This window comes from Oncorhynchus clarkii, chromosome 13, assembly GCF_045791955.1.
Source record: "Oncorhynchus clarkii lewisi isolate Uvic-CL-2024 chromosome 13, UVic_Ocla_1.0, whole genome shotgun sequence".
NCBI classification, from domain to species: Eukaryota; Metazoa; Chordata; class Actinopteri; order Salmoniformes; family Salmonidae; genus Oncorhynchus; species Oncorhynchus clarkii.
In genome coordinates, this window is record NC_092159.1 from 47,281,353 (window position 1) to 47,309,176 (window position 27,824).

A 27,824-nucleotide genomic window follows, 5' to 3' on the forward strand; every position below is an offset into this window, starting at 1 on the left:
TACATCAAATACAGACGCAATTAAAAGGTCTGTGGTAAATATGATCATCCTTGTGTGACTGCAATCCCTGCCTGCTGACAGAAATGTTTATTCTGGTATACATAGTGCATTATCGCCACCTCCTGGCAGCTATCATCATCTGAAATTAATTTGTTTTTTTCATGCCATCATTCGGTTCGACCACGGCATTGCGCTACAATAATGTTAATATTTTACCCGTTTTTACCCAATTTATTAGATATAAAAGTATGCATATGTCAATGTTTTCAAAGCTTCTTTTAAAAAATAACGTTAAAATACATTTTGTAAAAGTGCATCACTACGATAATGGGGTGCAGTTTTTGCGTCCTTAAATGTCCGTTACGAGAATCATTCGAGATGAATTAGTACATGCTGCCTGTTCCTGTATGAACGAACTGCATTTTGTACTCAATTGTGACCAGACCACAAGACTAAAACCTCCCAAAAATGTACCGTTGTCGGCAGGATTCGAACCTGCGCGGGAAGATCCCAATGGATTTCTAGTCCATCGCCTTAACCACTCGGCCACGACAACTTGATAAGAGACCTTTCAAAAATTGTGTGTAATCTATATAACAATGCGTAACAAGTTCTTGTTGCAAGTGTTACAATGAAATGTAGTGTCCGCATAATAATTTGTATCGTGATGTAATTTATTTCATTGTAATGTTTTACGTGAAGTGTTATGAGGTTGTCGTGGCCGAGTGGTTAAGGCGATGGACTAGAAATCCATTGGGATCTTCCCGCGCAGGTTCGAATCCTGCCGACAACGAAATATTTTTACATTAGCCGTGATGATGAGGAAATGTCCACTTTTGGAGACGATCAATGAATACATTGTGTTATGATCTATATTCTTATATACATTACCAGTCAAAAGTGGACACACCTACTAATTCAAGGGTTTTTCAAAACTATGAAATAACACATATGTACACACATGTAATAACCAAAAAATGTGTTAAACAAATCTAAATATATTTCTTATTTGAGATTCTTCAAAATAGCCACCCTTTACCTCCTTGATGACAGCTTTGCACACTCTTGGCGTTCTCTCAACCAGCTTCTTGAGGAATGCTTTTCCAACAATCTTGATGTTCCCACATATGCTGAGCACTTGTTGGCTGCTTTTCCTTCACTCTGCAGTCCAACTCATCTCAAACCATCTCATTTGGGTTGAGGTTGGGTTATAGTGGAGGCCAGGTCATCTGATGCAGCACTCCATCACTCTCCTTATTGGTCAAATAGTCCTTACACAGCCTGGAGGTGTGTTTTGGGTCATTGTCCTGTTGAAAAACAAATGATAGTCCCACTAAGCGCAAACCAGATGGGACGGCGTATCGCTGCAGAATTCTGTGGTAGACATGCTGGTTAAGTGTGCCTTGAATGCTAAATAAATCACAGACAGTGTCACCAGCAAAGCACCCCAACACCATCACACCCCCTCCTCAATGCTTCACAGTGGGAACTACACATGCGGAGATCATCCAAAGACACGGCGGTTGGAACCAAAAATCTCAAATTTGGACTCATCAGACCAAAGGACAGGTTTCCACCGGTGTAATGTCTAATGCTTGTGTTTCTTGGTCCAAGCAAGTTTCTTATTATTATTGGTGTCCTTTACCAAAAATCTCTAATTTGGACTCATCAGACCAAAGGACAGGTTTCCACCGGTGTAATGTCCAATGCTTGTGTTTCTTGGTCCAAGCAAGTTTCTTATTATTATTGGTGTCCTTTAGTAGTGCTGTCTTTGCAACAATTCGACAATGAAGGCCTGATTCGCGTAGTCTCCTCTGAACAGTTGACGCTGAGATGTGTCTGTTACTTGAACTCTGTGAAGAATGTATTTGGGCTGTAATTTCTGAGGCTGGTAACTCAAATGAACTTATCCTCTGCAGCAGAGGTACATCTGGGTCTTCCTTTACTGTGGCGGTCCTCCTGAGAGCCAGTTTCATCATAGCGCTTGATGTTTTTTGCGACTGCGTTTGAAGAAACTTTCAAAGTTCTTGACATTTTCCGCATTGACTGACCTTCATGTCTTCAAGTAATGATGGACTGTCATTTATCTTTGTTTATTCGGACTTGGTCTTCTGTATAGCACCCCTACCTTGTCACAACACAACTCAAACGCATTAAGAAGGAAAGAAATTCCACAAATTATATTTTAACGAGGCACACCTGTTAACTGAAATACATTCCAGGTGACTACCTCATGTAGCTGGTTTAGAGAATGCCAAGCGTGTGCAAAGCTATCATTAAGGTAAAGGGTGGCTGATTTGTATAACACTTATTTACTTACTACATGATTCCATATGTGTTATTTCATAGTTTTGATGTCTTCACTATTATTCTACAATGTAGAAAATAGTAAAATAAAGAAAAGCTCTTGAATGAGTAGGTGTGTCCAAACTTTTGACTGGTACTGTACATCATTGGTTACTACTATATGGTTATCACACATAGTCATGTTATGATGAACATAAGTCTATGATTGGATACATTGCAACACCAACAAGCCATCTTGTGATATACAGTACGAGATATACAGATTGGTCAGTGCTATCCGGTATCTTTGGGACATTCCTACATTAAACCCTAAACTTAATCACATAGGATTAATTACTCTAACCTTAACCATAGCCCTTACTTAACCCTAAACAACGTCAATGGTGTTTGGCGACGTCCAAATAATCCCGTATCGCACGGACCGATACAGATTATAACCTCTTCTGATGATGTGATTGCAGTAATTGTGGTGGAAGATAAGATTGATCATCACCCCTTTTAAATTAAACATAAAAAAATGTATTATCAGAACTTTTGTATTTACCAATGCATACCCTGGCAGAATACATGTAAAAAAATTACTTCACCTCTATGACTCTAGGAGTAAAATCATGAAGGGGTATGAAGGAACATGAAAAAGGAAGGATGCTTGAATTGGCAAAATAATAATTGAACATTATAACTTGAGAAAATGTAGAAAATATCAACAAATGTTAGTTTAAAAAAGACAGCAACTGAACGCAAGACAGGAACAAGCTAGGTATCATATCTTTTTCCCATTTATAGATATTCATAATACACTTTTGTAGCCTACTTGAGAAAACATAATTTCGGTCTTTTTATTTTTTGCAATTCGACAATAATTGCAAACTTCAGTTCAGAGTGCAATGACTCAATGTATATACAAATCCATTTGCCTGTTCGGGTCTACTGTACTGGAAGAACAGTCACCACGTGACTTCAGCACTGGGCCTTCGGTCTGTTTTCAGTAGTCGGAGAGGAAGAAAAATGGCGGCTGCGACCGATCAGAAGCGGGACGCCAGCCATTGGTTTTGAGCTTTCTCACGTAAACCGAGACCGGGGCTTTACGGGACTACTTCTTTGGAATCTACGCAAATCAAGCTTTCTGACGGTACCCGTTTTTCTGGGTTCTGTGAAGGCTAAATAAACGCAGAAATTGAAATTGAAAATAATAGCTTTTATATATAATGAGGGGGAAAAGAGGCAGGCCGCCCAAAACCCTGCGGATGCAGGAGCCTTCATCCGAGCCGGAGCGTGGCTTGAGACCCAGGAGGGAGTTAAGGGCAAAGGGGAGAGGTAGTGCCGAGGTTGATTTTGAGAGTCCCAAGAGGGGAAATAACTCTTCATCGAGGGGCAGGAGGAAAGTGGGATCATCTCGCGGTAGGGGAAGAGGCAGAGGTGGTGGTGGCAGAGGTACTAGGGGCAGACGGTCAATAGCTAGATCTGTGGTTTATGATGATCATGAAAGTGATGAAGACGATGATGCTGTGAGTTTGAGATCTGAGGAGGACGAGTTGATAGAGGAAGAGACGATAACAGACGAGGAAGAAGAGGCCCTCAACGAGGAGTCAGACCCGCTTGAGGAAATACTCGAGGAGGATGATGATGCCAGCTACTGTACTGAAAGCAGCTTTCGGAGTCAGAGCACTCATGGCAGCACTCCGGGTAAAACTGCAATATTGATCAAGCTGCTTAGAGAATGATGGAAAACAATGACATTGTAACTAATTATAATTTGTCTGGGTGTATTTTCCTATGCATTAGTTCTTATAGTGCAGGAAGCTGTATTGTTCAAAATGGAGAATGCACTGACTGTGTATAAAAACAGGCGTACCTTTATCTAACGTTAGCAAGCTAGGCTAACAAGTTAATGCCTGAACCTGCTAAACAGCTGTAAATGGAGATTTATCATTTAGAAAACAACTAAAATGACCAACAACATTATATTAACATTCCAGAGTAGGTAACATACACTAATAACTGGAATGTTTCGTATTATAAAACAACACTTGACGATGCATCATTTCCTTGCAGGAGAATAGCTACTTAGCATGCCTAGCTAACGTTAGCTAGTTAAATACTTTCTCAAATGTGTCGATACATTTAATGAGACTATTAATTCACTTGGGGTTTTTCTTTAACCCACTCTTACTTATCATTAGCTCTCATATCCAGCATATTTTCACAGCTGAGAGGCAGATGAGTTCTTCAAGCTAGCTAGTTAGCAATGTCATGGGCTTGTGCTCTTGTCCAGGAGGACCCAGCTAGCTTGCTAGTAATCCACATCAGCTCGAGCTAATGACAGGACAGGGTACCATGTGGCCCATTGTTTTGAAAATAAGCGCCCTCAATTTCACCAGTTGTAACTATGCGAGGAGAAGACGTTTCAGTGATGCAGCACAATAATGTTTTACATTCCCCAAAATACATAATGGAATTATTAATTTCAATGTTAAATTAATATCTGTACTATTTAATATCCATAATATGTTGTAAACTTTGGAAATTAAATGCAGAAGTTATTTTTGTTTCAACACACTTTTGATGCACATTTTCTTACACAATAGATAGAAGTAACAATTTAGATTATATTAAAGTTCATTATTATTTGTGGAAAGTATTTTTGCCAGTATCTTTCAAATTAATGTAAGAAAGATACAAAACATATCTGTAGAATAGCAGAAAAGTAATGATTATGTTGCTGTTGCAAAACATCACAGTGTTTGGATTAGACCAATTTTAAGAAGTATTTTTTTACATTGAAGGGAATGTCCATTGTGTTATTGTTGTTATTGACTGTCTCAATTGCAATAATAAAACCCCTCTCAATTTTCTTGGTTCCTAGGTTTAATACCCTTGCCAACTTTGAGTTGGTGTAGTGTTTCACCAAGTCCAAGATTTGATTTGTTTAAAGCGGACCTGGCACCAATATAAAGAATCAAACATATTTCTGTGGCAGTAGATTTCAGAGACACTTGCGAACTCTCCTTTTACATGGCCACGGCTAACATTTGTTCACTTGTGTAAATTCTGTCTTCAACTTGTTGCTTTGAATTTTCATTTATCGATGATTTAAGCCCTTGAGACAATGTCATTCTGCTTTGTCTGGGTTTTATGTATGATTTACGGAATGCAATTTCAGTTTTAGTTTGCCATAATCTATGTGATTTAAAGACTCTCACTGCTCTTTGTCTGGCAGGGCGGAAGAGGACGCGGGTGCACTGCCCTCGCTCGCCCATCTTTGAGGAAAAGGAGATCCCTCCTCTGGAGCTGCCCAGAACCTCTGAGGACCTCCTGGTGCCCAGCGAGGAACTGCTCAACGTGTCCTCCATCTATGAGGTCCTGCGCAACTTCAGCACGGTGCTGCGGCTCTCTCCCTTCCGCTTTGAGGACTTCTGTGCTGCGCTGGTAGGCCAGGAGCAGTGCACGCTGATGGCAGAGACCCACACAGCCCTGCTGAAGGCCATCCTGCGTGAGGAGGACACCTCCAACACCACGTTCGGTCCTGCTGACCTCAAGGACAGTGTCAACTCCACCCTCTACTTCATTGATGGCATGACGTGGCCCGAGGTGGTCCGTGCCTACTGCGAGAGCGACCAGGAGTACCACCATGTCCTGCTCTACCAGGAGGTGGAGGACTACCCCTACGGCCCTCTGGACAGTAAGATCAAGGTGCTGCAGTTCTTGGTGGATCAGTTCCTCACCACCAACATCGCCCGTGAGGAGTTAATGTCAGAGGGGGTGGTGCAGTATGATGACCACTGCAGGGTGTGCCACAGATTGGGGGACCTGCTGTGCTGTGAGACCTGCTCTGCCGTCTACCACCTGGAGTGTGTGAAGCCGCCTCTGGTAGAGGTGCCGGAGGACGAATGGCAGTGTGAGATCTGCGTGGCACACAAGGTGCCCGGGGTCACAGACTGTGTGACAGAGATGCAGAAGAGCAAACCCTACATCCGCCAGGAGCCCATCGGCTATGACCGCCACCGGAGGCAATACTGGTTCCTAAACCGAAGAATAATTGTGTAAGTAATTACTGGCCCCCACCCCACTTCCCTTGTTTTTACTTCAACAATATTATGCACCATCTCCATACCATACTGAGTGATCTCACCTGAGTGATACATTGTATTTTGTGATGTAGTCAGAGAGTGGATGTATGTCTTTGAGGATCTTAAAAACAAGTTAATTGATTGCCTTCAGAATTACTTAGTTGTTTTTTCCAGTGCTGAATTGCTTGGTATAACATCAGTCATGTCTTGTGGATAGAATAATACACATTTTGTTGCTGAACACTATGTACACACAGATTGCCTGAGAGGGTTGATTTAAACTTGGAACATATATTTTTTTAACTTGAATTTTAGTAGCTGGATGTTGCTGGTAATCACCCATATTCATGTAGAAGCAGCCTGGATTAAACATTTACTGCGTGTGAAAAATGTAGCTGATTTCAACGATGACTCAATCTGAAGAGTGGGATCTATCTGACAAGCTGTGTCCCAGAGGGATCATTAGTGGCGGTTTGAGACATCAGCCCGCGCAGCGAGGGTGCTGTGATTGTTAATTGTGCCCTTAGTTAGGGTGAAACTCCTGTGCTGTGATGCCATAGCCCCCCTGAGAGTTTACTGAACTGCTGCTGGAGTATCCACTTCTTCATCATGTTGCCTCCTCCATTTGAACATATCTTCGCAATTGCTTGTAATTGGTCTCTCTTGCGAGAGGCAAACAAAAAGGTATAAGGGGGCTGAAAAACAACATGCGTTCGAATGAAATTTAAGCTTATTGCCAATTTGCATTCAGTGTTGATTTTCCTTTGAAGTTAAGATATCTTTCTCTCCGGGTTAACGATGCTTCATGCAGCATTATAGGCCGTACAATGATGCCATCTCATGATTTATTCATTAAGGTCCTTAAACCTGTTTTTATAAACAAACTAATTAATTAATCAATTATATTCCATCTTATTTGTCACAACTCTAATAATGGTTGTTGTCCTGTTATTCCAGTGAGGAAGACGGGGAGCATGATAAGAAGAAGATCTGGTACTACAGCACAAAGGTCCAGCTGGGAGAGCTGATAGAGTGTCTAGACAAGGAGTACTGGGAAAACGACCTGTGTGCCGTCCTCGAGGAGATGAGAGAGGAGGTGCACACTCACATGGACATCACAGAGGACCTCACCAACAAGGCCGCGGGCAACAACAAGGCCTTCCTCACGGCAGCCAACGGTAAGGATAGACAGCCACCTGCTGGACGCTCTGAATCACTGTCTGTCACACTGAAGCATTTTTAGCTGGTCCATGGCTTCTATGCATTGTCAATATAGAAATGTCAACGACGACCCCTAGGCTACATGTTGTGTAGCTCCTGTGAGATTACATTCCAATACATCTTTGGTGAGGAGAGTACATTTAAACCAGTGTCGGTTTCTCTGTGTGGCTACTCTACTCCTCGTTTGTTGTAGAGCCTTCCTTTGTTTGTCCATTTCCTGACCACTATATCTCATAGTTTACACAAACCAAGCTTTATATGGTAAGCTTGCTTGGTTCTAGTTGTACTGTTTTGGGATCAGTCTCCTCAATTGTTAGACAATGAGGACTTTCTTTGACAGATATTCCAAAGACAAGGTAGTCAATGCAGAGTCTTTTCTCTCCTGTCTCGTTCCACCTGTACCATCTGTAGTGATGAACTGGCCTTGCTGGTATTTTATCCTCTTCAGAAGCCCACTGCTTCATCCTCCCTCTGTGGATACTCCTGTATCTCTCCCTATGAAAACCTCAGTTATGAACCGTTGGCAGGTAGGGAATGGAGACTGATTTCATTTTTTGTCTTCTCCTGTGACCCAGGATACTTTCACAGGCATAATGCTTTCTGCTGGCTGTCCACATCTTTTTTTGTTAGATCTATATCCCTGATAGATTGGAATCTCTCTGTCTGCCTTTTATGGGGAGAGATTTTATACCATATCGTCATAGAACACATTATTGATCCACCACTCTCTTGCTTTTAGTGCTCAGACAGTTATTATTACCGGTCACAATCCATTTCCACTCATTCTTCACACAGTCTCAAGTAGTGCTAGAAGGTGTATTAGCAATCTGTAAGATTGAGATGTTTGTGTGGTTTTTCTCTGAAGGTGAGTGACTGCTTCTATGAGAACTAGGATGGAAGGGGTTAACCTAGTGACAAGATGATCTTGACACTGTTACAAGCATTATAGGCCTATGTTACTTTCCAATTGCAATTTTACCAGCTGGTATTATATTGTTTCAAAATGTGTAGGAGAGCAATATTGGAAAGCAATTATGGTTTGACTCCATTATATTTGTAATGCCATCCTGTAATAGAAATAATAATAACAAACAGGCTAGGGCTAGTGAGCCAAACAACTCCATTCCTTTTCTTATTGTCTAGCATAGCTTCTCTGGTTGGGAATTAGCGACTTACCCCCTTTTTTCTCCCCAATTTCAATCTTGTCTCATCGCTGCAACTCCTCAACGGGCTTGGGGGGGAAAAGGTAGAGTCAGGCATCCTCTGAAACATGTCCCGTCAAACTGCACTTCTTAACACCCGCCCGCTTAACCCGGAAGCCAGCCGCACCAATGTGTTGGAGGAAACACTGTTCACCTGACCACCGAGGTCAGCCTGCAGGCACCCGGCGCGCCACAAGGAGTTGCTAGAGCGTGATGAGCCAAGTAAAGCCCCCCCGGCCAAACCCTTCCCTAACAAGGACGACGCTGGGCCAATTGTGTGCCGCACTATTGGACTCCCAATTACGGCCTGTGATATGGCCCGGGAACGAATCAGGGTCTGTAGTGACGTCTCCAGCACTGCGATGCAGTGCCTTAGACTGCTGCGCCACTCGGGAGCCCCACATCCCCTTGTTTTAATGCCTGAAAAAAAAACATTACAGATGTACATAATAATGTGGTAAACAGCATGTAGCCCTACTGATTTACATAATAATGTGGTTAACAACATGTAGACCTACTGATTTACATAATAATGTGGTAAACAACATGTAGACCTACTGATTTACATAATAATGTGGTAAACAGCATGTAGCCCTACTGATTTACATAATAATGTGGTTAACAACATGTAGACCTACTGATTTACATAATATGATAAACAACATGTGGACCTACTGATTTACGTAATATGATAAACAACATGTGGACCTACTGATTTACACAAGGTTGAAATGTCTTCTCCGGTCAAACAGAGCTAGCATGGTGTGTGGGTGTTGGCCATTTGCTTATCAGCTGTGTTGTTATTTGTGTAGATGAGATCCTGGAGCGTGTGCAGGGCAGGCAGGAACGGCGAGCAGTGGGGCAGGCAGAGAAGGCCACTACAGACACCACCAAGATCGAGGAAGAGACCCCCACACACTGCTCTCAACTACCAGACCACAGAGAGCTCCAAGACCCCGAGTATAAAGAGGAGGCAAGCTCACAAGGTAAGATTGTAGTTGCTCTTCTATGTGAGTTGTGTATTGCCTATGAAGTCCTTTTCTGGATGCATATTTCATGTAGCCTTTTGAGGATAGCTACGACTTTTTGTTGATCTGGTGAGGCGGTTGTGTGTTAAAGATCCAGAGTGAGTCTTGTATGTTTCACAGCAGCTGTAGCTCCCCCTGCTGGAGAAGAGAACACCACCGTCCACCCCCCTAAGTCTGGCTCGTCCACCCAGGACGGCACTCTCCCTAAACATGAACCCCCTAAGCCTGCTGAGGTGTCCTGCTCTGCCGCCTCTGAAAGTGGGGAGGCCTCCATGGAGCCTGAGCAGGAGAGGCCAGGTACATGATGGAGAAAGCGCCCAGCAATCCGCATCTCTCCTCCCAGCCTCTCCTCCTTGTCACACCTTGCTGTGGCTATGCATGTGTGCATCCATCATCATCGGTCTCGTGCTCTGGCAGTCTGAAAGCATCCTCCATACTGTAGTTGTGCTTAATGTGATGTGATTGCTGCCACTGGGTGCGTTGCTTTGGAGTCACTGCTACAGGCTTTTTGCTGCTGCTGCTGCTTCTTGGCTTGATGATGATCTTCATGCTGGTTGGCTGCTCCTCAATGTGACCATTTGTTGATTTGATTATTGGCTGTGTTTGGTAGAAAGTCTACTAAAGAGTGCTCTTGGACCATTAAAGCTAAGTCATAGCTTCCTTTGAGGATGAGAGTGTCTTGAATGGCTGCAACACGGTTACACAGTATGCCTTTCTACTACTGTCTACTAATTCAATACATAGATTACTAACAGCGTGAGTGGACTCTGTTTGGCAGCCTTCACTTAGTTACCCAGTCCAGAGTAATGAGTGTAACAGAGGGGGCTCTACTCTGCCACAGTACTGCTCACCTCAGTATCACTCATTAAACTGACCGCTGTTGCTGACTTACTGAGTTAATTATCCTTCAGGTATAAACATATTTTGTCTTAAGCATTTTCTTACTCCTTAAAGCACTCTGCTTTTCACATCTGCTTATGTAACGTTTAAATAGCCCATTATTGTATCCCTTTATTTCTGTGGTTTTCTTTTCCAAGAATTTGTCTTGGATATGATCGAGATCTGCCTGGTTATTTTCTTCCTTCAACAGATGCATTGTGCCTTTTTGCGGGATCTTGTGCTCTTGCCATCCATTTTGTGTTCCATTGTCTTGTGTAGTGTTCAGCATGCAAGGCTGAACAGTGCTCAGGAGGCTGTAAGTGTAGCCTGTTGTTATTCTAGTCACCTTGTTCATTGCTTACATGTTCTATTTTCTCAATGCATTCATTGTGTTATCCGGATCCTGATGCGGTGCATTGTCTGGTCCACACACTGTGAACTTGTTCTCAGATAATGGCGTTTCTTCATCCCTGGCAGGCAGCGCCCACCACCCTAAGTCTGTCACAACCAGCCTCTTATCCTCGCCCCAATTCATTTGGGAAATTGGCCTCCGTTCCTTTAGCGGAAACAAAAGGCTGGCTCCCTGCCTGAACCTTCCACCTGCTACCTCAGCGCAGTATATACAGCAGGGCCATTTTAACCTACAGCTCAGATACAATATTTTTCTTAATTTGGTTCTGCAGCCGTGTTTTGCACTGCTTGTGTTGTGTTGCACTGTGTTTTTAGCATTCACTGTCAGCCTGGACTGCTGAAGTGCAAAGTCTTGCTCAGACTCACTGATTAAGCATTTCCCTGGTGTTATGCTAATTGTGCATGATCATTAAGGAACAGGTGAGGCAGGGAAGGCATCAAGCCAAAAGCATTCTGTTTTTTACAATTGTTGTGGATTACAGGTTTTACTTTTTAAGATGTTTATCTGTGTTTGCTCTGCATTGCTGTCATCATTTGCAATACTTTGTCAGTATAGACAGCTAGTGCCTGGTGATGCATGTTTTCACACAAAGGGGGCCTAAGGGGTTTGTGCTGCTCAGCTTTTCACTGTTCAATCCTCTCCTCCTCCCCAGATGATAAGCCGGTAGACTCAGAGTCCCATGGAGAGGAGGACCCCTCTGCCCAGTGCCAGCCTACTCCCCCACCACCACACCCTGGGGACGAGAACAGCAACAGCAGCCACGTCTCAGCGCCTGGGGTCCTCAGGAGGCCTGAAGAGCCAAACCTCGCTGACAGGTCCTCTCAGTCCTCCATCGCCAGCCAGGACGACACGGGTACGCCGTTGTCATACCATTCATGCACTCAGGCCTCTGGAGGCACTCTGTTACTGATGCATGCCCTGACTCATTCAACTGTCAAGGGCCTTGACTACCAAGTGACATTAGAGATACTGTTTGTATCTTTGAACATTGCCTCCGCTGTGCTGGTTTTTGGCCCAATTAATCATGAATCCTTTATTCATGATTGACTTCTCTCTTTTGATTAATCATCACTGATCTTAATGATGTGTTCTGTTGCTCGCAGGTGAAGGCAAGGAGAGTGGGAATGGTGAGGGGTCAGCGTCTGGACAGACTAACAATCGCATAGTGACTCGTCTGCGTAACCCGGACAGCAAGCTGAGCCAGCAGAAGACCCAGGGAGATGGCAGCCCTACACCCAGGGACAGCAAGGAGGTGAGACACCAACCAGACACTGTTAACCTTCTGTCGTCTCTGTGGAATTTCTCCCACAGCCTAGTCTCTCACATTAGGAGAAGGCAGCCTTAGCAGGATCAAATGGATTGTCCTGTTATATTTTCAATCATCTAGACTGAAATCCAGTCCTCTGTTCCACATCGACTCACTTTATTACACAATGTTACACAATTCATTGAACTACCAGTAATCTCCCAATTGCCAAATCCCTATCGATACGATGTCTCTCTTCTTAGCCATGTCTCTACTCAGCTCAGTAGAAATATCCCCTTGTGTCTCTCCATTAGACATCTCCTGCCAGCTCTGAGAGTGAAGTGGCTCTTCTGGGTACTGTGAGGAAAGACTTGACTGTGAAGGGCAACCTGAACAACTTCTTCAAGCTGGGCCAGGAGGGCAAGTTCCGAGTCTACCACAACCAGTTCAGCACCAACACACTGGGCCTCAACAAGCACCAGCATCGTGAGGACCACGACAAGCGCCGCCACCTCTCCCATAAGTTCAGCCTAACCCCCGCCGGGGATTTCAAGTGGAACGGCTCCATCCACGGATCCAAGGTGCTGACCATCTCCACCCTGCGGCTCACCATCATCCAGCTGGAGACCAATGTCCCCGCCCCCTTCCTGCACCCAAACTGGGCCTCGCACAGGTACGCTCCAGAACAGACTACTTACTCTGACATAGGAAAGTGGGGTTCAGAACTGTTTCACACAATGGAGAAATTGAATATTATTGACTGATAAGGTCATGTGTGAAATCATGTTTTGCTGTATAGTGAGGTTGTGGGTTTGGGATTTTCCAGGACAAACTGGATTAAAGCGGTGCAGATGTGCAGTAAGGCTCGGGAGTTTGCCTTGGCGCTGGCCATCATGGAGTGTGCCATCAAACCAGTGGTCATGCTGCCTGTCTGGAAAGATGCGCTTGGACACACCCGGTAAGAGACATTGGTTGTGATTCAAAGGACTTAATTCATTGCTGAATTGAGTTTTGAGTCATAGCACATCGACCCAACTCATCCTGCTCTCTGCGGTCTAGTGTACAATGCTAAACTGAATTAATTATATTGCTTCACTGCTCAGCTGATTATGAAGCATTCTGTTCACCTCTCTTCAGTGCAGAGGTCTGTAGTGGTGTGGGCAGTGTATGCAGAGTAGCTGACGCTTTTCCCATGAGTGAGAGGAGGTTCATTGTTGAAGATAATGGAGCCCTGACTAAACAAGCCAGAGTCACCTTGCCGTTTTGATGTATTTTTTTCACTCCCCCCCCCCTTCAGGCTCCATCGCATGACCTCCATGGAGCGGGAGGAGAAAGAGAAGGGGAAAAAGAGAGAGAAAAAACTGGAGGATGAAGAGACTATGCAGCAGGCCACCTGGGTGAAGTACACCATCCCCATCAAACACCAGGTAAATCTGGGTTCACTTTCCTCTCAAGTCCTGTTTGGGCTTTTATGACTGCATGATGTCTGACAACATAATCATCCCATTTTTTGTATGCGATTGTGTAGTCTTTTATCTAACTGGTTCTTTCTCTCTGTGTGTAAGGTGTGGAAGCAGAAGGGGGAGGAGTACAGAGTAACTGGGTACGGGGGCTGGAGCTGGGTCAGTAAGACTCACGTCCATCGCTTTGTTCCCAGGCTACCAGGGAACACCAACGTCAACTACCGCAAAGTACTTGAAGGTAAGTGTTTCTTCTGTACACGTATTATCTCTGTCTTATCTCACTGATGATGATAAAGGCCACTCAAGCTGAAAATTTGGCTCCAGCTTGCCTCGGTATAAATTACGTGCTTCATGTGTTTTCATTTTAATCTCTCTACAGCAGCTAAAACTGGCAAAGAAAATGCAACATCCTGCCCGAACAAACGAAAATGTTTGCCCAAAGCACCAACGAGCTCGGAAACCCAGGCAAAAGAAGAGTCTACTCCAATTACTGAAGAAAAAGACCAGGAGGAAACCTCCACCATGGAGCCATCTGGGAGCACTTCACCAGGAGAGGGGCAGACTCTGAAAGAGAAGGAAGAAAAAAATATCACAGAGAAGGGGGAGAAGAAAGATGATCAGGTGGAGGAGAAGACTGAGGACAAGATGGATGTTGACCCCAGTCCACCAGACACCTGTCTCAGTGAGGAAAAAGGTACAATGATAATACTTTTTATCAATAAACAAAGAGGGTCTCCTGCTGTTTATCTGAATAAGACATTTTATTAGATGACATTTGGTATTTTCCCCATTCCTACTATGATTGGCTGTGTTCTATATTTATCTGGTACTTAGCAGCTGTCTTTCAGGTCTCGGAGTTAGCATTTTTTGGCTAATATTATTCATTGAGTTCTCTCTCTTTTAGGTATAGTGGACAGCAAATGCCCCTCATTACTGACTGACCCTGCTGTGAAGGAGGAGCCCGTGGAGGAAGAAGAAACTAAGCAGGAGGACTCTGAGGCCAAGCCACCTGTCCGCCCCTTCAACTGGGATGTGGTGAATGTCAGCGAGGGCTTCCAGCTCCGTACGGCCTACAAGAAGAAGGTGAAGACGTCCAAGCTCGACGGGCTGCTGGAGCGCAGAGTGAAACAGTTCACCCTGGAGGAGAAGCAGAGGCTAGAGCGCCTCAAACAGCAGTCAGCCCTGGCCAAACACACAGTCTCCAAGGAGAAAGTTAACACAGGGACTCCCACCACCATCAAGGCTTCTACAGCAGACAAGTTAGCAGTGACACCGTGCACAAGTCTGAAAGCTGAGGGACAAGCAGACTCAGTAGTTAAAGACACAATTGTTAAAAGGCTTGACTTTGACCAGGAGCAGCCAGTGAAATTCCAGCCCTCAGGAGAGGCAGATAATCTGGACGTCAGATTAGGCTCCACCTGTAAACCCCAGGCAGCAGGAGCCACAGGCCCCAACCTCAACACCACAGGGTTGGCCAACCATGAGAGCAGCGTTCAGGGCAATGGTGGGGATGCGTTATCTCAAACAGAGCTGAATGGAGGCTCCCAGAAAAGCATAGACGTCAACAACAAAGTCAATTTGACATCTGTAGAACCGGCTTTAGGTGCGGCCAAACCTCCCAGAGCAGAAGTGATGATAGCAGGAGAAAACGGTAGGAAGCATGGTTATGAGGAGACAGAGCAAGGTAATGGACAGAGGGAGATAGAAAGCATGGACGTAGACCAAAGCAAACCACATTTAGTGCAGGTGAACGGGAAAGATGCTGTTGACACCAAGACTCCTGTAGACTCAAAGATGCACTCAGACCTGGCCAAAAAAGTGGACACCAAGGTCATGCTCCAGATGTTAGAGGGTGAGATCAAAACACTGCCAGTGAAGGAACCTGTAAAATCCATTATGAACGGTACTCTCTCTCAGGACGGGTTAAAGGTCAACAACACTGTGTTAGCCACCAGCCTAGCCTTGGAGGACGTAGAGAGAAAGGTTGTGGTGTCCGAGCCTGACTACTCCGTCACGTCGTCAATGTTAGGGCCGCCCACTGGTGTTCCCACGGTAAGCAACAGCACCAAGTCTGAGCCAATGGAGATTGGGCAAACGGCATCCAATGAGATCACCCCATTTCCTATCCCCACTGTAGAGGAGTCCAGCTTGAGTAACAACATCACAGAGAACAGCAGTAGCAGTACTGAGGTGCTGAAGACCATCACCCAAGTTACCACAACCACTACTACCACCATGTCAACAGAGTCTCGCACGGTGCAGATAGCCACGGTCTCCAGCAGCACTAAGCCTGCAGTGACGCCTGCTGCAGAGAGCAGTGCTGTATCCACCCTCACCACCATGACCAAGACCACTGTCACCACGGTCTGCTCCCCGACCCTCGGGGCCGCCATCTCCGAGGAGACCAAGACTGTTGTCACTGCAATGTTGACAGATGCCAAATCTGGCCCCTCAGGCTCTTCAGTCACCTCCATGACGGTCAGTAAGGAGTACTCCACCAGAGACTGTGTCCGGCTGCTAAAGTTCTCCCGCTCCAAGAAGACCCGCTCTGGCACGGCCCTCCCCTCTTACCGCAAGTTTGTCACCAAGAGTAGCAAGAAGAGCATCTTTGTACTGCCTAATGATGACCTGAAGAAGCTGGCGAGGAGAGGGGGCATCAGAGAGGTACCTATCTTCAACTACAACGCCAAGCCAGCTCTGGACATCTGGCCTTATCCCTCCCCCAGACCCACCTTTGGAATCACGTGGAGGTTAGTCACGTAGTTGACCCTTAGCCATTAGGCTGCCATTCACGCAGTGGACCACCTCATATGCCGTGCACTGAAATGAAAACACAGAAAGACAACAAACAATACTTTGGCTAAAACCATTGAGAACATGGAACCATGTACATTTGTCCATATAGCTGTTTGGTTAAAGGTTGTTTTGATAACACTCACTGACTTGGGTCTCCTATGCAGATACCGTCTCCAGACTGTGAAGTCTCTGGCGGGGGTCAGTCTGATGTTGCGGCTGCTCTGGGCCTGCCTGAGGTGGGATGACATGGCTGTCAAGCCCTCCCCTGCTGTAGGAACCACCCGCACAGGTGAGAGCACAGCAATCCTACCCTCCTCTCCCTCTTTCTGCCCTCCTCCTTCCTGTCTCTCAATTTGAAGATGAGGCACCATTTCAAATGGACATATTTCCTTTCTGTTTTCCCCAGAATCCTCGGAGACGGCGATCACCACAACAGAGATCATCAAGCGGCGAGATGTGGGGCCGCACGGCATCCGGTCTGAATACTGCATCAGGAAGATCATCTGCCCAATTGGCGTTACCGAAGCTCCCAAAGGTAAAAGGATGAAACTGCATCCCAAATTGTCTTAGGATCACCCTGTCACAATCCTATAGTGGTCTCATGAATCTTTGCTTTGGATTGCCTTGCTCAGCTTGCTCCTCACCTCTTCTAGTGTTCTCTCTCAAGTACCTGAGTAGGCAAATCCTTTGCAATGTAAGTGAAAATATAGAGTTTGAGAAAGTTGTTTATCCCACAATACAAAGGATGACATTAATTGACAGATGTCGTTTTCCCCTTTACCTCATTCTCTACCTCATCCTTTCTCTGTCCTCCTGGGTAGAAACTCCCACTCCCCAGAGGAAAGGCCTGCGCTCCAGCGCTCTGAGGCCAAAGAAGCCTGAACCGGCCAAGCAGACTGGACCCATCATCTTAGAGACGTGGGTGGCCGAGGAGGAGCTGGAGATCTGGGAGATCAGAGCCTTTTCAGAAAGGTGAGCAGGTGGACTGTCCTTAGCCTTGTTGCTGGGGCTGGAGAGAATTAGCTGCTGTACTGCTTGATATTATGTGACCTTTGAACCTATACTTCCCTCAAGATGTCTTGTTGTAACCCTGCCCAGGTCTGTTGTCATTGGATGTAGTATGACTAACTGACTTGTCCTCTTGTGGTCCCAGGGTAGAGAGGGAGAAGGCCCAGACTGCAGACCAGGCTAAGGTTAGTAGAACGCTGAAGACAGCAGAGGAGGCCAAGGCCCAATTGGAGGCTCAGCTAAAGCACCAGAGATTGGCTGCTCAGCAGGTGGGAAGATCAGACAAGTTTCCACCTTGCACTATGGTGACACCTAGCCTCCCTACTCCCCCCCCCCCCCCCCTCCCTCAGCCCAAACCTGGGGGGCACAAACACTAAACACTGGGAGCTGGGACATTTAAAGGGCCTCTGTTTGGGTTGGTTTTGATCTGAATAATTGTCCTTTTAAACCATGTGCAATTACAAATGTGTATTGGAAGTTATGTATTATTCAGAGGAGACTTGTTCACTCTGTACTCTCACTCTTTTACTCTGGTCTCCTCTTTCCAATGAGTTTGGTGTTTCTATGTGGTTTAGCATAGATTTAGCATCTGAACCTTTGCGTTGTAGAAACGGTTGGAGCAACAGAAGCCTGGTGCCAACACCTCCACCCCCACCAGCACCCCTACAACCTCAGCTTCTGGCACTCCGGCATCCCTGACCAGCCAGGTCACCCCGGGGACTAAACTGGTCCTGGCCACCAAGCTGGGGACACCTGTCACATTCCAGCAGAACAAGAACTTCCATCAGTCGTTTGCTTCCTGGGTCAAGCAGGGCCAGGGTAGTCCAGGTGAGTTTGGCGACGACTAGCTGCTCATACAAAATCATGGCGGTGGCTACTGTGGGGGTGTGTTTTAAGTTGATAGTGATTCTTGGTAGCAGTGTTGAAATATTATTTTTCATATTTCCATGTTTTTGGTCAGAAGGCATTTTCGTTCCCCATTCACTTTTTAGTGGTGGCCATTGAAGTTCACTCGTGGATGTCAAACTGTTACAACAACAACAGATCATTTTAGTGTTTGGATTCTTCTTTTTTCATTTAACCTATTTTGATAGATATTTACGGTATGTTGAATTGCCTTAATGGCCAGTGGTGTCCACTTCCTGTATCTGAAACCCAGTCAAGTGTGGGGCTGGGAAAGAGAATTCTAAAAACATTTAGAATAACTTTTGACTCCTAGAAAAAAGTTTCAGGCTCATAATCAGTTAATCAGTCCAAAAAGCATTATGCAATGGCTTTGTTTGAATCGAAGCTGGGGGGAAAACACCCCTTAGTGGACACCACTGCTATACACCCTGGCTGTTGTGGTTGCAATTGCACACAGTGTGTGACTGCAGGTGGGGTGTGTCTTGCAGCCTCCACTTGCTCACGGGCCACCGTGGCCAACAGCATGGTCACCACCTCTGGACAAACGTTCCAGATCTCTGCCAGCCCGGTGACCATGGCTGGCCAGGTCATCACCACCAAGCTACCCATTCCGGCCAACAGCAAGATTGTTACGGTCAACATGCCAACCACACAAGGAGGTATGAATAACCTTGCCGTCTGTAAGGTTTTAACCGGCATGATCGCATTGACCAGGCCTACCCCCACTCAGCAGGCCTACCCCCACTCAGCAGGCCTACCCCCACTCAGCAGGCCTACCGCCACTCAGCAGGTCTACCCCCACTCAGCAGCCCTACCCCACTCAGCAGCCCTACCCCCACTCAGCAGGCCTACCCCCACTCAGCAGGCCTACCCCACTCAGCAGACCTACCCCAACTCAGCAAAAGCATGAACCATCTCACCCCAGTGGAACCTTTGAGGGGCTTTGAGGTGTTGCTTTTGGTTTTGAGTGTGCTGGCTGCCCTAATACGTAGAAAATGCCACTGATTTATACAAGAACATTCTAGGAAGGAGGACCCCTGGGATGCCCTGTCTTTCTCGCTCAGTAACAGACACATTAATGGCTGTCCTGTCTGTCAGATTATTGATCCAATGGAAGCTTCCTTACGGTGTCGTGGTTGGACTGCGTCCCAGACAGTCTCAACACAAAAGACCTGTTCTGCTTGATCCATACAGTCTGTCCAGGTCATCTGCAAGAGGGGCAGGTGACATTTCTCCCACTGATGGCTGTGACTTGCCAGTATATTTGGAGATGTGATTCAACCTAGTATTTCTTTGACAAACTGAATTCCTAGTTCCATGAGCGTTTAACAAGGGCGTTTGACTTGTTGTAAATCTCATTATTGAGGTTCAACACCCTACTGTTGATCTACTTGTAGTGAGTTCACGCTACTTAATAACACAGTCCCTCTCCGTCACAGGTATGGTGCAAGTCCAGCAGAATGTCCTGGGCATTATTCCATCCAGTACCCCAGGCAACCAGCGGACCTACTCCTCATTCCAGAACCGCAGCGCCACCATCAACATCAGACCCAACACCTCCACCTCAACCACCACTCAGCCGGTAGAGAATAGACATCCTAACAGAGCTATCCCCCTCTCTCTCTCTCACATATTATTGCTTTCTTTTTCCCTCTAATGCTCTCCCCTGCTCTTTCTTTGAGTTATAATCTTAATTGGAGTGTAGTGAAATTAGCGTAATCGTGTGTACTGTATCATTTATTTGTGTTTTGTTTCTTTGGCCCAGGTCATTTCCACCGAAGCCCAGATCCGTCCGGGCATGACGGTGATCCGATCGCCCCTGCAGCAGGGCACCACCATGGGCAAAACCATCATCAGAACCCCCTTGATGATGCAACAAGGTATTCTACCAGCCAGTAGGTCTCTCCTCTGCCGCCTCCCAACCCGTGGCTGCATGGCTCTGCTCACTCCTCAGCATGCACATTACAGACTGTCAGCGACATTGCTTTGTGTTGATATGTTTATACGTATTCATTTTATTCGGATGGAAACTGTATTGGTAGTCCTCCGATGTTAACTTTATGTATGACCTCCAGTCAATTCATTCATGATAAGTCACCTGATTTGTCTTGGGACTATCCCATGCACTTTTCCTATTTAAGGCTACTTGTGTGTCTGCCTCACTGTCTGTCCTCTAGGCCAGCAGCAGGTGGTGACTCAGATCATCCGGGGCCAACCTGTCTCCACAGCAGTTTCCAGTGCCAGCCCTGTGCAGACCAGTGCAGGCCAGAGGATGCTGGGTGCCGCCCCGTCCCCCCGTCCTGTCACCCCTGCCACCGGGCAGTCCCCATCACCATCCACCCCCCAAGGCAGCCGACCACAGCAGGGCCAGGTCAAACTCACCCTGGCCCAGCTCACCCAGCTAACGCAGGGGGCACAGGTGAGGAGCCACCTACTCTCTTTTACACCTACTTTCACACATACTCTCACACTCCTGTTGGATGTATTCTCTGTGTGTTTCTATGTTTGACTGTGTGTTCCAGGGAGGGAACCAGGGTCTCACAGTAGTAATCCAGGGACAGGGACAGACCACAGGCCAGCTGCAGGTCATCCCCCAGGGGGTGACAGTCATCCCAGGTCCTGGGCAGCAGCTCATGCAGGCTGCCATGCCCAACGGGCAGGTGCAGCGCTTCCTCTTCACCCCAGGGGTAACAGCCCCTGTCCCCAACCCCGCCACCACGGCCAGTGCTGCTGTCACCCCTGTCACAGCCACCACAACAACACCCTCAGGGCCAGGTATGAGGCCAGGCCACTTCAACAAGCATCGTACACAAGGCTTTGCAGAGTTGTGAATTAGAATGTTCATTTGGATTGGTCTCTAGTTTGTGTAGATGTGTTAATACTGTGCTGCTGTCTTTCTCTTCTCCGTTGCAGCACTGTCTCAGCCTCCAGTTCAGACTCCCGCCACCTCTCAAGCACCGGCACCACCAGTCCAGCCCCCTCAACAGGCTATCGCTCGTGTCCAGCCCCCTCAACAGGCTATCGCTCGTGTCCAGCCCCCTCAACAGGCTACCGCTCGTGTCCAGCCCCCTCAACAGGCTACCGCTCATGTCCAGCCCCCTCAACAGGCTATCGCTCGTGTCCAGCCCCCTCAAGAGGCTATCGCTCGTGTCCAGCCCCCTCAAGAGGCTATCGCTCGTGTCCAGCCCCCTCAACAGGCTATCGCTCGTGTCCAGCCCCCTCAACAGGCTATCGCTCGTGTCCAGCCCCCTCAGCAGGCTATCGCTCGTGTCCAGCCCCCTCAACAGGCTATCGCTCGTGTCGAGCCACCTCAACAGACTATCGCTCCAGTCCAGCCCCCTCAACAGGCTATCGCTCCAGTCCAGCCTCCTCAACAGGCTATCACTCCAGTCCAGCCCCCTGCCCTCGTTCCTGCCCCCCCTCCAGTGTCCACATATCAGACTCAACCCCCTCAGGCTCAAGTCCACATTCCCCTCCAGTCCCCCACTGCCTTACCCATCCAGCAGATAGCCCAGATCCCAACCTCTCCACAACCGGTCCATATGAAGACTCTCTCGGTCTCCCCCTCCGTCACCCAGGCCACAGTGAGGCCCATCCAGGCCCATGCTCAACTCCAGCCCCAGGTTACGGCTCAGATCAGGCCCCAGCAGCAGCTGCAGCTCCACCACCAACCCCAGCTGATCACAGTGCCGGGGCTGCAGCAGCAAGTCCAGGTGCTGGGCACCATCCAGACCCACGTGGCGGCCCAGCTCCAGGCCCAGCAGGGTGGGGCGGTGCCCCAGCAGATCAAGCTTCAGCTGCCTATTCAGATCCAGCAGGCAGGAGGCCAGGTGCAGGCCCACCAGATTCAGAACGTGGTGACCATCCAGACAGCCAGCATGCAGGACCACCTGCAGAGGATCCAGCAGCTCAGAGAGCAGCAGCAGAAGAAGAAGCAGCAGGAGGCCAAAAGGGAGCAGAGCCTGCAGGCCTCCAGCGACATCATCCAGAAACAGGTGGTGATGAAGCAGAATGCTGTGATAGAAAATCTGAAACAGAGGAAGACCATGACTCCAGCAGAGCGGGAGGAAAACCAGAGGTATGGCTGTCATTATTCACAGACATGACCCTTACATAACAGCATTAATATGAATTACAGTACATTTTTTATCTATTTGTCAGTTCCAAAACCTTATTATGCTTAATCCTACCAACAATCGCCAACTATTTTGTGTTAGTTATATTTTGTCTGATTTCATGATGAATCTGACAAGCCCTCCCTTCCTCTATCCCCTGCTGAGCAGAATAATCGTCTGCAACCAGGTGATGAAGTTCATCCTGGACAAGATCGACAAGGACGAGAAGCAGGCGGCTAAGAAGAAGAAGAAGGAGGAGTCTGTGGAGCAGAAACGCAGCAAGCAGAATGCCACCAAGCTCTCGGCTCTGCTCTTCAAGCACAAAGAGCAGCTCAAGGCTGAGATCCTGAAGAAGAGGGCTCTACTGGACAAGGAGCTGCAGCTGGAGGTTCAGGTCAGTGCCATAGCCACCTCTGCATCATAGGCCACTGTATTGTAGTGCTCCATTAGGGTGTAGAAGTGTGATATTGGATGTGTTGAGAAATATTGCGGCCACTGCCCAGGAATTCCTTACATTGTGATACCAACTCTCCCCTTCCTTTCCCCTGTCTCTTTCCCCTATGTCGTTCTCTCTCTCAGGAGGAGCTGAGGAGGGACATCAGCAGGCTGAGGAAGGAGAAGGAGAAGGCCCAAGCTGCAGCCTCTCAGGCAGCCGCTGCCGCAGCCCAGGTAGCCTCATCCCTCTCCCCCACCATGGCCTCGCCCTCCTCCGCCCACAAACGCAAGAGGGACGACGAAAGGGACTCGTCCTCCGCCAAGCCCAAGAAGAAGAAGATGATATCCACTACCTCAAAGGATCACAAGAAGGAAGTCAAGCTCTACTGTGTCTGTAAAACGCCCTATGACGAGGCCAAGTAAGATACGGATGCACCATATCGGGTTCCCATTGAAACACTGAACATGTAACTGAACTGTAGCATGTATGTCAAAGATGTTGAACTTAAGTCCACATGGTTTCAGGTTCTACATTGGGTGCGACCTGTGCTCCAACTGGTTCCACGGTGCGTGTGTGGGCATCACGGAGAAGGAGGCCAAGAAGATGGATGACTACGTCTGTAATGGCTGCAAGCAGGGCCAGGACTCACAGGACTCAGAGGGCACCACGGAGGAGCTGTACTGCATCTGCCGGACGCCATATGATGAAACACAGTATGATAACACAATACTAATAAGGTTATAGCTTGGGTGAACGGAATGTTATAGGTACAAATATCCCTGACCTGTACTTCCCATGTTTTTTCTCCCAGGTTTTACATTGGCTGCGACCGTTGCCAGAACTGGTACCACGGGCGCTGTGTGGGCATTCTGCAGAGTGAGGCCACCCACATAGACGAGTATGTGTGCCCGCAGTGTCAATCCACGGAGGACGCCATGACCGTCCTCACACCGTTAACCGACAAGGACTACGAGGGTTTAAGAAGAATCCTGCGCTCCTTACAGGTATGAAAGCCTGTGGTCTCCTCTTCAGTGTCTCTACTGATGATGCATTTGATATGGATATGGCCAGAGTTGGGAGTCACATCATGTACCCTGTCTTGAATAAATGAAATGACTAAATGAAACAACGTTGCATTGCAGGACCAGTGTTCTGGTCTGGGGCACTACATTCTCAACATACTTCAGTATACCTCACTGTTGTAAATCTAGTGAAACATCTATTGTTCTGTTAACAGGCTCACAAAATGGCGTGGCCATTCCTTGAACCAGTAGATCCCAACGATGCTCCTGATTATTATGGCGTTATAAAGGAACCGATGGGTAAGGGCAAGGGCAGATCTCTAAATCACTGTAATGACTGTCGCTATTATTTCACATAAAATGTTATTGGTCACATACACATGGTTAGCAGATATTAATGCGAGTGTAGCGAAATGCTTGTGAGAAAAAACATTGTAATCTTGAATGTGCTGGAAAGTAGACACAATGTGTACTGGCTAGTGTTTATGTTGATAGTTTAGAAAATATAATAATTGACCAACACATTTACCTTTGGTCACCCTTCTCTATGTTTTATCCCCAGACCTTTCCACAATGGAAGACAGATTACAGAAACGGTATTACAACAAGCTCACTGAGTTTGTGGCGGACATGACCAAAGTCTTTGACAACTGCCGCTACTACAACCCCAACGACTCCCCCTTCTTTCAGTGTGCCGAAGTTCTGGAGTCATTCTTTGTACAGAAGCTCAAAGGTTTCAAAGCTAGCAGGTAAGTTTAGAGCTCTCATGACTCCCAAGACTCTTCAGAGGCCCTGTCATTAAGTCTCCTGTTACAAAACACTCCCTCTGTCATGCTCCTCTGCTTTCCATGGTCTCATCTGACATTAGGGCATGGGTAATGGCTTTTCAGTCATATAATGTTCATGACACTCCATGTGACTTTGATTAAATCTGCTTTTGAGAATTTCCCAAGAACACCCTTTTTAATCTTTTATTTTTCATTAAACCATGCATCCGTGTCATGCTAGTTAGCCTCATGCACTCTCTGGGCATGTCCGTTTGTGTTGTAGTAGCCTGACTTTGGCTGTGGTCTTCCCCACAGACCTGGCTGTGGTTTGTGGGATGCAGAGTCTTACCAAAGCCTACAGGGCTGACTTCAGCTCAGACATCCTCTCTGCAATAGTTTTCAGTAGAGCTTCATTAATGTTTGTTCCATCTTTATGTCATGCATCACCTTGCATTGTGTGTCTTTCACCTGTACCGCATGCATTTGATTTATGCCACTCATTCTCTCTTTCTTGCAGATTGTGATGTCATAAGTCTGACGTTATAGCTGGAGTCTGAGCTGGATGCTGGGGTCTCTAGTAGTGAATCATGGAACTTGCTGTTTCATAAACAGTGGAAATTCTGTGTGATTATTTAAGATTTAAAGAAATAAACACACAAACACACACAAGTGTTCTATCAGTGAAACAAACCATGCTTAAAAGTACATTTGCAAGTATAGAAGCCAAATTCCAAAGATGCCTTCTGTGACAATCACAAAATGGCAGCCATGTTGACACTTACAAATCAAGTTATCAAGGGATAGGCTTTTTCTCTATTATTTTGGTAATTTTACCATTTAAAATCGTATCAATTATCAGCAAGATAAGTGTCAGGGAAGCTTTTACTTAGAAATGTGTAAATAAGCATCACCCAGAAATGCATTTTGTATTAGTAGTTAGTTATTCTTGGAGAGGGAGATATAAAAACAACATTTGTGACCACATGTAAAGCTGTATATTTTATTATTATATATTTATCAAATTAAGTTCCTCTCTTATTCATGACCTTCTTTCAGCTGATTTAAATATCATGCATTCGTAATGAATGGGCATGATTTTAATATAGTGCACAGGTTTTGTAGGTAAATTATAGCTTAACTACTGGTTGATTTATTATTTGGATGTTTTAAATTTAGTGATTTAAAAAAATAAGATTGATATTGTATGGTGTTTAATCCTTTTGTGAAGGATTATTTTATGTTTAAAACAAAGAGAGCCTATGGTCAGAGGAATTTATATAGACTTAAAATAATAAATAAAATGTCACGGCTTAAGTAAATTGGACCCCATGCCTTACTGCATGAAGGTACCTCGGGATGTAGACGTGAAGCACCATTTTCATTGACTAAGTCATTCCCAATGAATTAGACCAACATGGCTGCTCTATCTCCTTCCTGACCCCATGGCATCCATTATTTGTATCAATGTTTTGTTTTTTTGTTCATGTCAGTATGTTTAAACTATTCATAAAAATGTTTAAAGGTTCTCAACTGTTCCCCTTTTCCACATTCTATAGGTCTCATAACAACAAACTACAGACTTCGACCTCTTAGTATATACCACATATGTGAACAACAACAAAATGCACTCTGCGAGAATTGGGTTAAATTCTGAACAATTAATCCATGTTGGGACCTGGCTCCTGTGCTTTGTGACCTCCACTCCTCTCCCTCCTCCTGGCCCCACTACGCAGCCCCCAAAGGAAGACTCTCCCTGTAAGACCAGCAGCGCTGCTCCCACAGAACTGTCAGGTGGAGCTGCTGCCTGCCCACCTCTGCCACATGGACATTTGACAAGGAGTTAAAATGGAGGGTTTGAATAAAGGCATTTCTGAAAAAGGTTACCTTGAAGAAAATACTTTCTTTGGAGATCTCACGTTTCCTTGTTTGTTCTTCTTGATTTGATTCTTTGTTACCCCTCTAGCCAGTTGAAGAAATTAAGAAAAGCTTACGCTTCCATGGCCATGCCCATAAAAATAAAAAACATTTGACGCCTGTTTGAACGTTGAAAAATGTTGAGCTGAGTTGCACTCAGTGTATCAGATTGCACAGGGACACTTAGGTGTGTCTATACCCTTTCAATCACTTTATTAGAGGTGGCGTGAAAGACACATCTCATTGGGAAGGACTTGCTTGAGTTTGGACCGACTGGCTTTCTGGACACTAACAGTTTGAGTTTCAGTCAAGCTATGCTGAAAGGAATAAAGTATTTGGTATTAATTGCCCAGCAGTAATGACACTGCTAAGGATAAAAACACAATGTATTTGAAGGTATCCTGCCCTCTTTGTAAAACTTGTCAGATTTTGAATTTTTGTTTTTGTATTACAGCTGAAGAGATTGATGTATATGAAACATAATAAATGGAGAAGACTGAGCTCTCTTCCACTACTGAAAGTGTTGACATATGCTTTTGTGAAATAAATTGCTTTAGCTATATGAAAATATTTTTACCTAAAGCTTTTACAGTACATTCAAAGTATTCAGGCCCCCTTCACTTTTTCCACATTACAGCCTAAATCTAAAATGACTTAAATTGTTGTTTCCTCTCGACACACAATACCCCATAATGACAAGGTAAAAACCGGTTTTAAGGAATTTTAACAAATGTATAAAGAAAAATATTAAAATAATAGTCCCCATTTACATAAGTATTCAGACCCTTTACTCAGTCCTTTTTGAAGCACCTTTTGGCAGCGATTACAACCGTGGCTCTTCTTGGGTATGACGCTTCTAGCTTGGCACACCTGTATTTGGGGAGTTTCTGGAGATCCTCAAGCTCTCAGGTTGGATGGGGTGGCGTCGCTGCACAGCTATTTTCAGGTCTCCAGAGATGTTCGATTGGGTTCAAGTCCGAGCTCTGGCTGGGCCACTCAAGGACATTCAGAGCCACTCCTGCGTTGTCTTGA

At 46.0% G+C, this 27,824-nt stretch overlaps 1 protein-coding gene and 2 non-coding genes across 13 annotated transcripts; 2 read left to right on the forward strand and 1 right to left on the reverse strand.

Moving 5' to 3' along the window:
- Positions 1-474: 474 nt before the first annotated feature.
- On the reverse strand, positions 475-556 carry trnas-aga (transfer RNA serine (anticodon AGA)). Its single transcript has one exon. It is a non-coding gene; the product is annotated as a tRNA-Ser (tRNA).
- A 155-nt stretch (positions 557-711) lies between these two features.
- trnas-aga (transfer RNA serine (anticodon AGA)) lies at positions 712-793 on the forward strand. Its single transcript has one exon. It is a non-coding gene; the product is annotated as a tRNA-Ser (tRNA).
- Positions 794-3,236: 2,443 nt separating this feature from the next.
- LOC139364925 (nucleosome-remodeling factor subunit BPTF-like) lies at positions 3,237-27,312 on the forward strand. 11 transcript variants are annotated; one of them, XM_071102154.1, is made up of 31 exons: positions 3,237-3,993; positions 5,528-6,350; positions 7,335-7,555; positions 9,613-9,786; positions 9,949-10,125; positions 11,772-11,972; positions 12,223-12,371; positions 12,680-13,038; positions 13,192-13,323; positions 13,663-13,792; positions 13,931-14,066; positions 14,208-14,522; positions 14,733-16,578; positions 16,789-16,913; positions 17,031-17,159; positions 17,446-17,596; positions 17,778-17,901; positions 18,241-18,460; positions 19,027-19,197; positions 19,978-20,120; positions 20,304-20,433; positions 20,716-20,957; positions 21,061-21,313; positions 21,452-22,616; positions 22,822-23,047; positions 23,233-23,507; positions 23,614-23,802; positions 23,901-24,093; positions 24,327-24,411; positions 24,674-24,860; positions 26,435-26,758. In XM_071102154.1, the coding sequence occupies exons 1-31, from the start codon at positions 3,516-3,518 to the stop codon at positions 26,469-26,471; spliced, it is 9,186 nt and encodes a 3,061-aa protein (XP_070958255.1). In that variant the 5' UTR covers positions 3,237-3,515; the 3' UTR covers positions 26,472-26,758. The 11 variants fall into 11 exon arrangements, with proteins under 11 accessions (XP_070958255.1, XP_070958256.1, XP_070958261.1 ...); XM_071102155.1 differs by having other exon boundaries at positions 3,278-3,993; positions 9,952-10,125; XM_071102153.1 differs by having other exon boundaries at positions 3,317-3,993; positions 25,396-27,312.
- The last annotated feature ends 512 nt before the right edge of the window (positions 27,313-27,824 follow it).

Excerpts from the sequence above, each read along its gene's own strand:
- LOC139364925 (XM_071102154.1), top strand. The coding sequence starts at position 3,516 with ATGAGGGGGAAAAGAGGCAGGCCGCCCAAAACCCTGCGGATGCAGGAG. Across the intron at positions 6,351-7,334 it reads CTAAACCGAAGAATAATTGT|TGAGGAAGACGGGGAGCATG; the intron begins GTAAGTAATTAC and ends CTGTTATTCCAG. Across the intron at positions 14,523-14,732 it reads CTGTCTCAGTGAGGAAAAAG|GTATAGTGGACAGCAAATGC; the intron begins GTACAATGATAA and ends TCTCTCTTTTAG.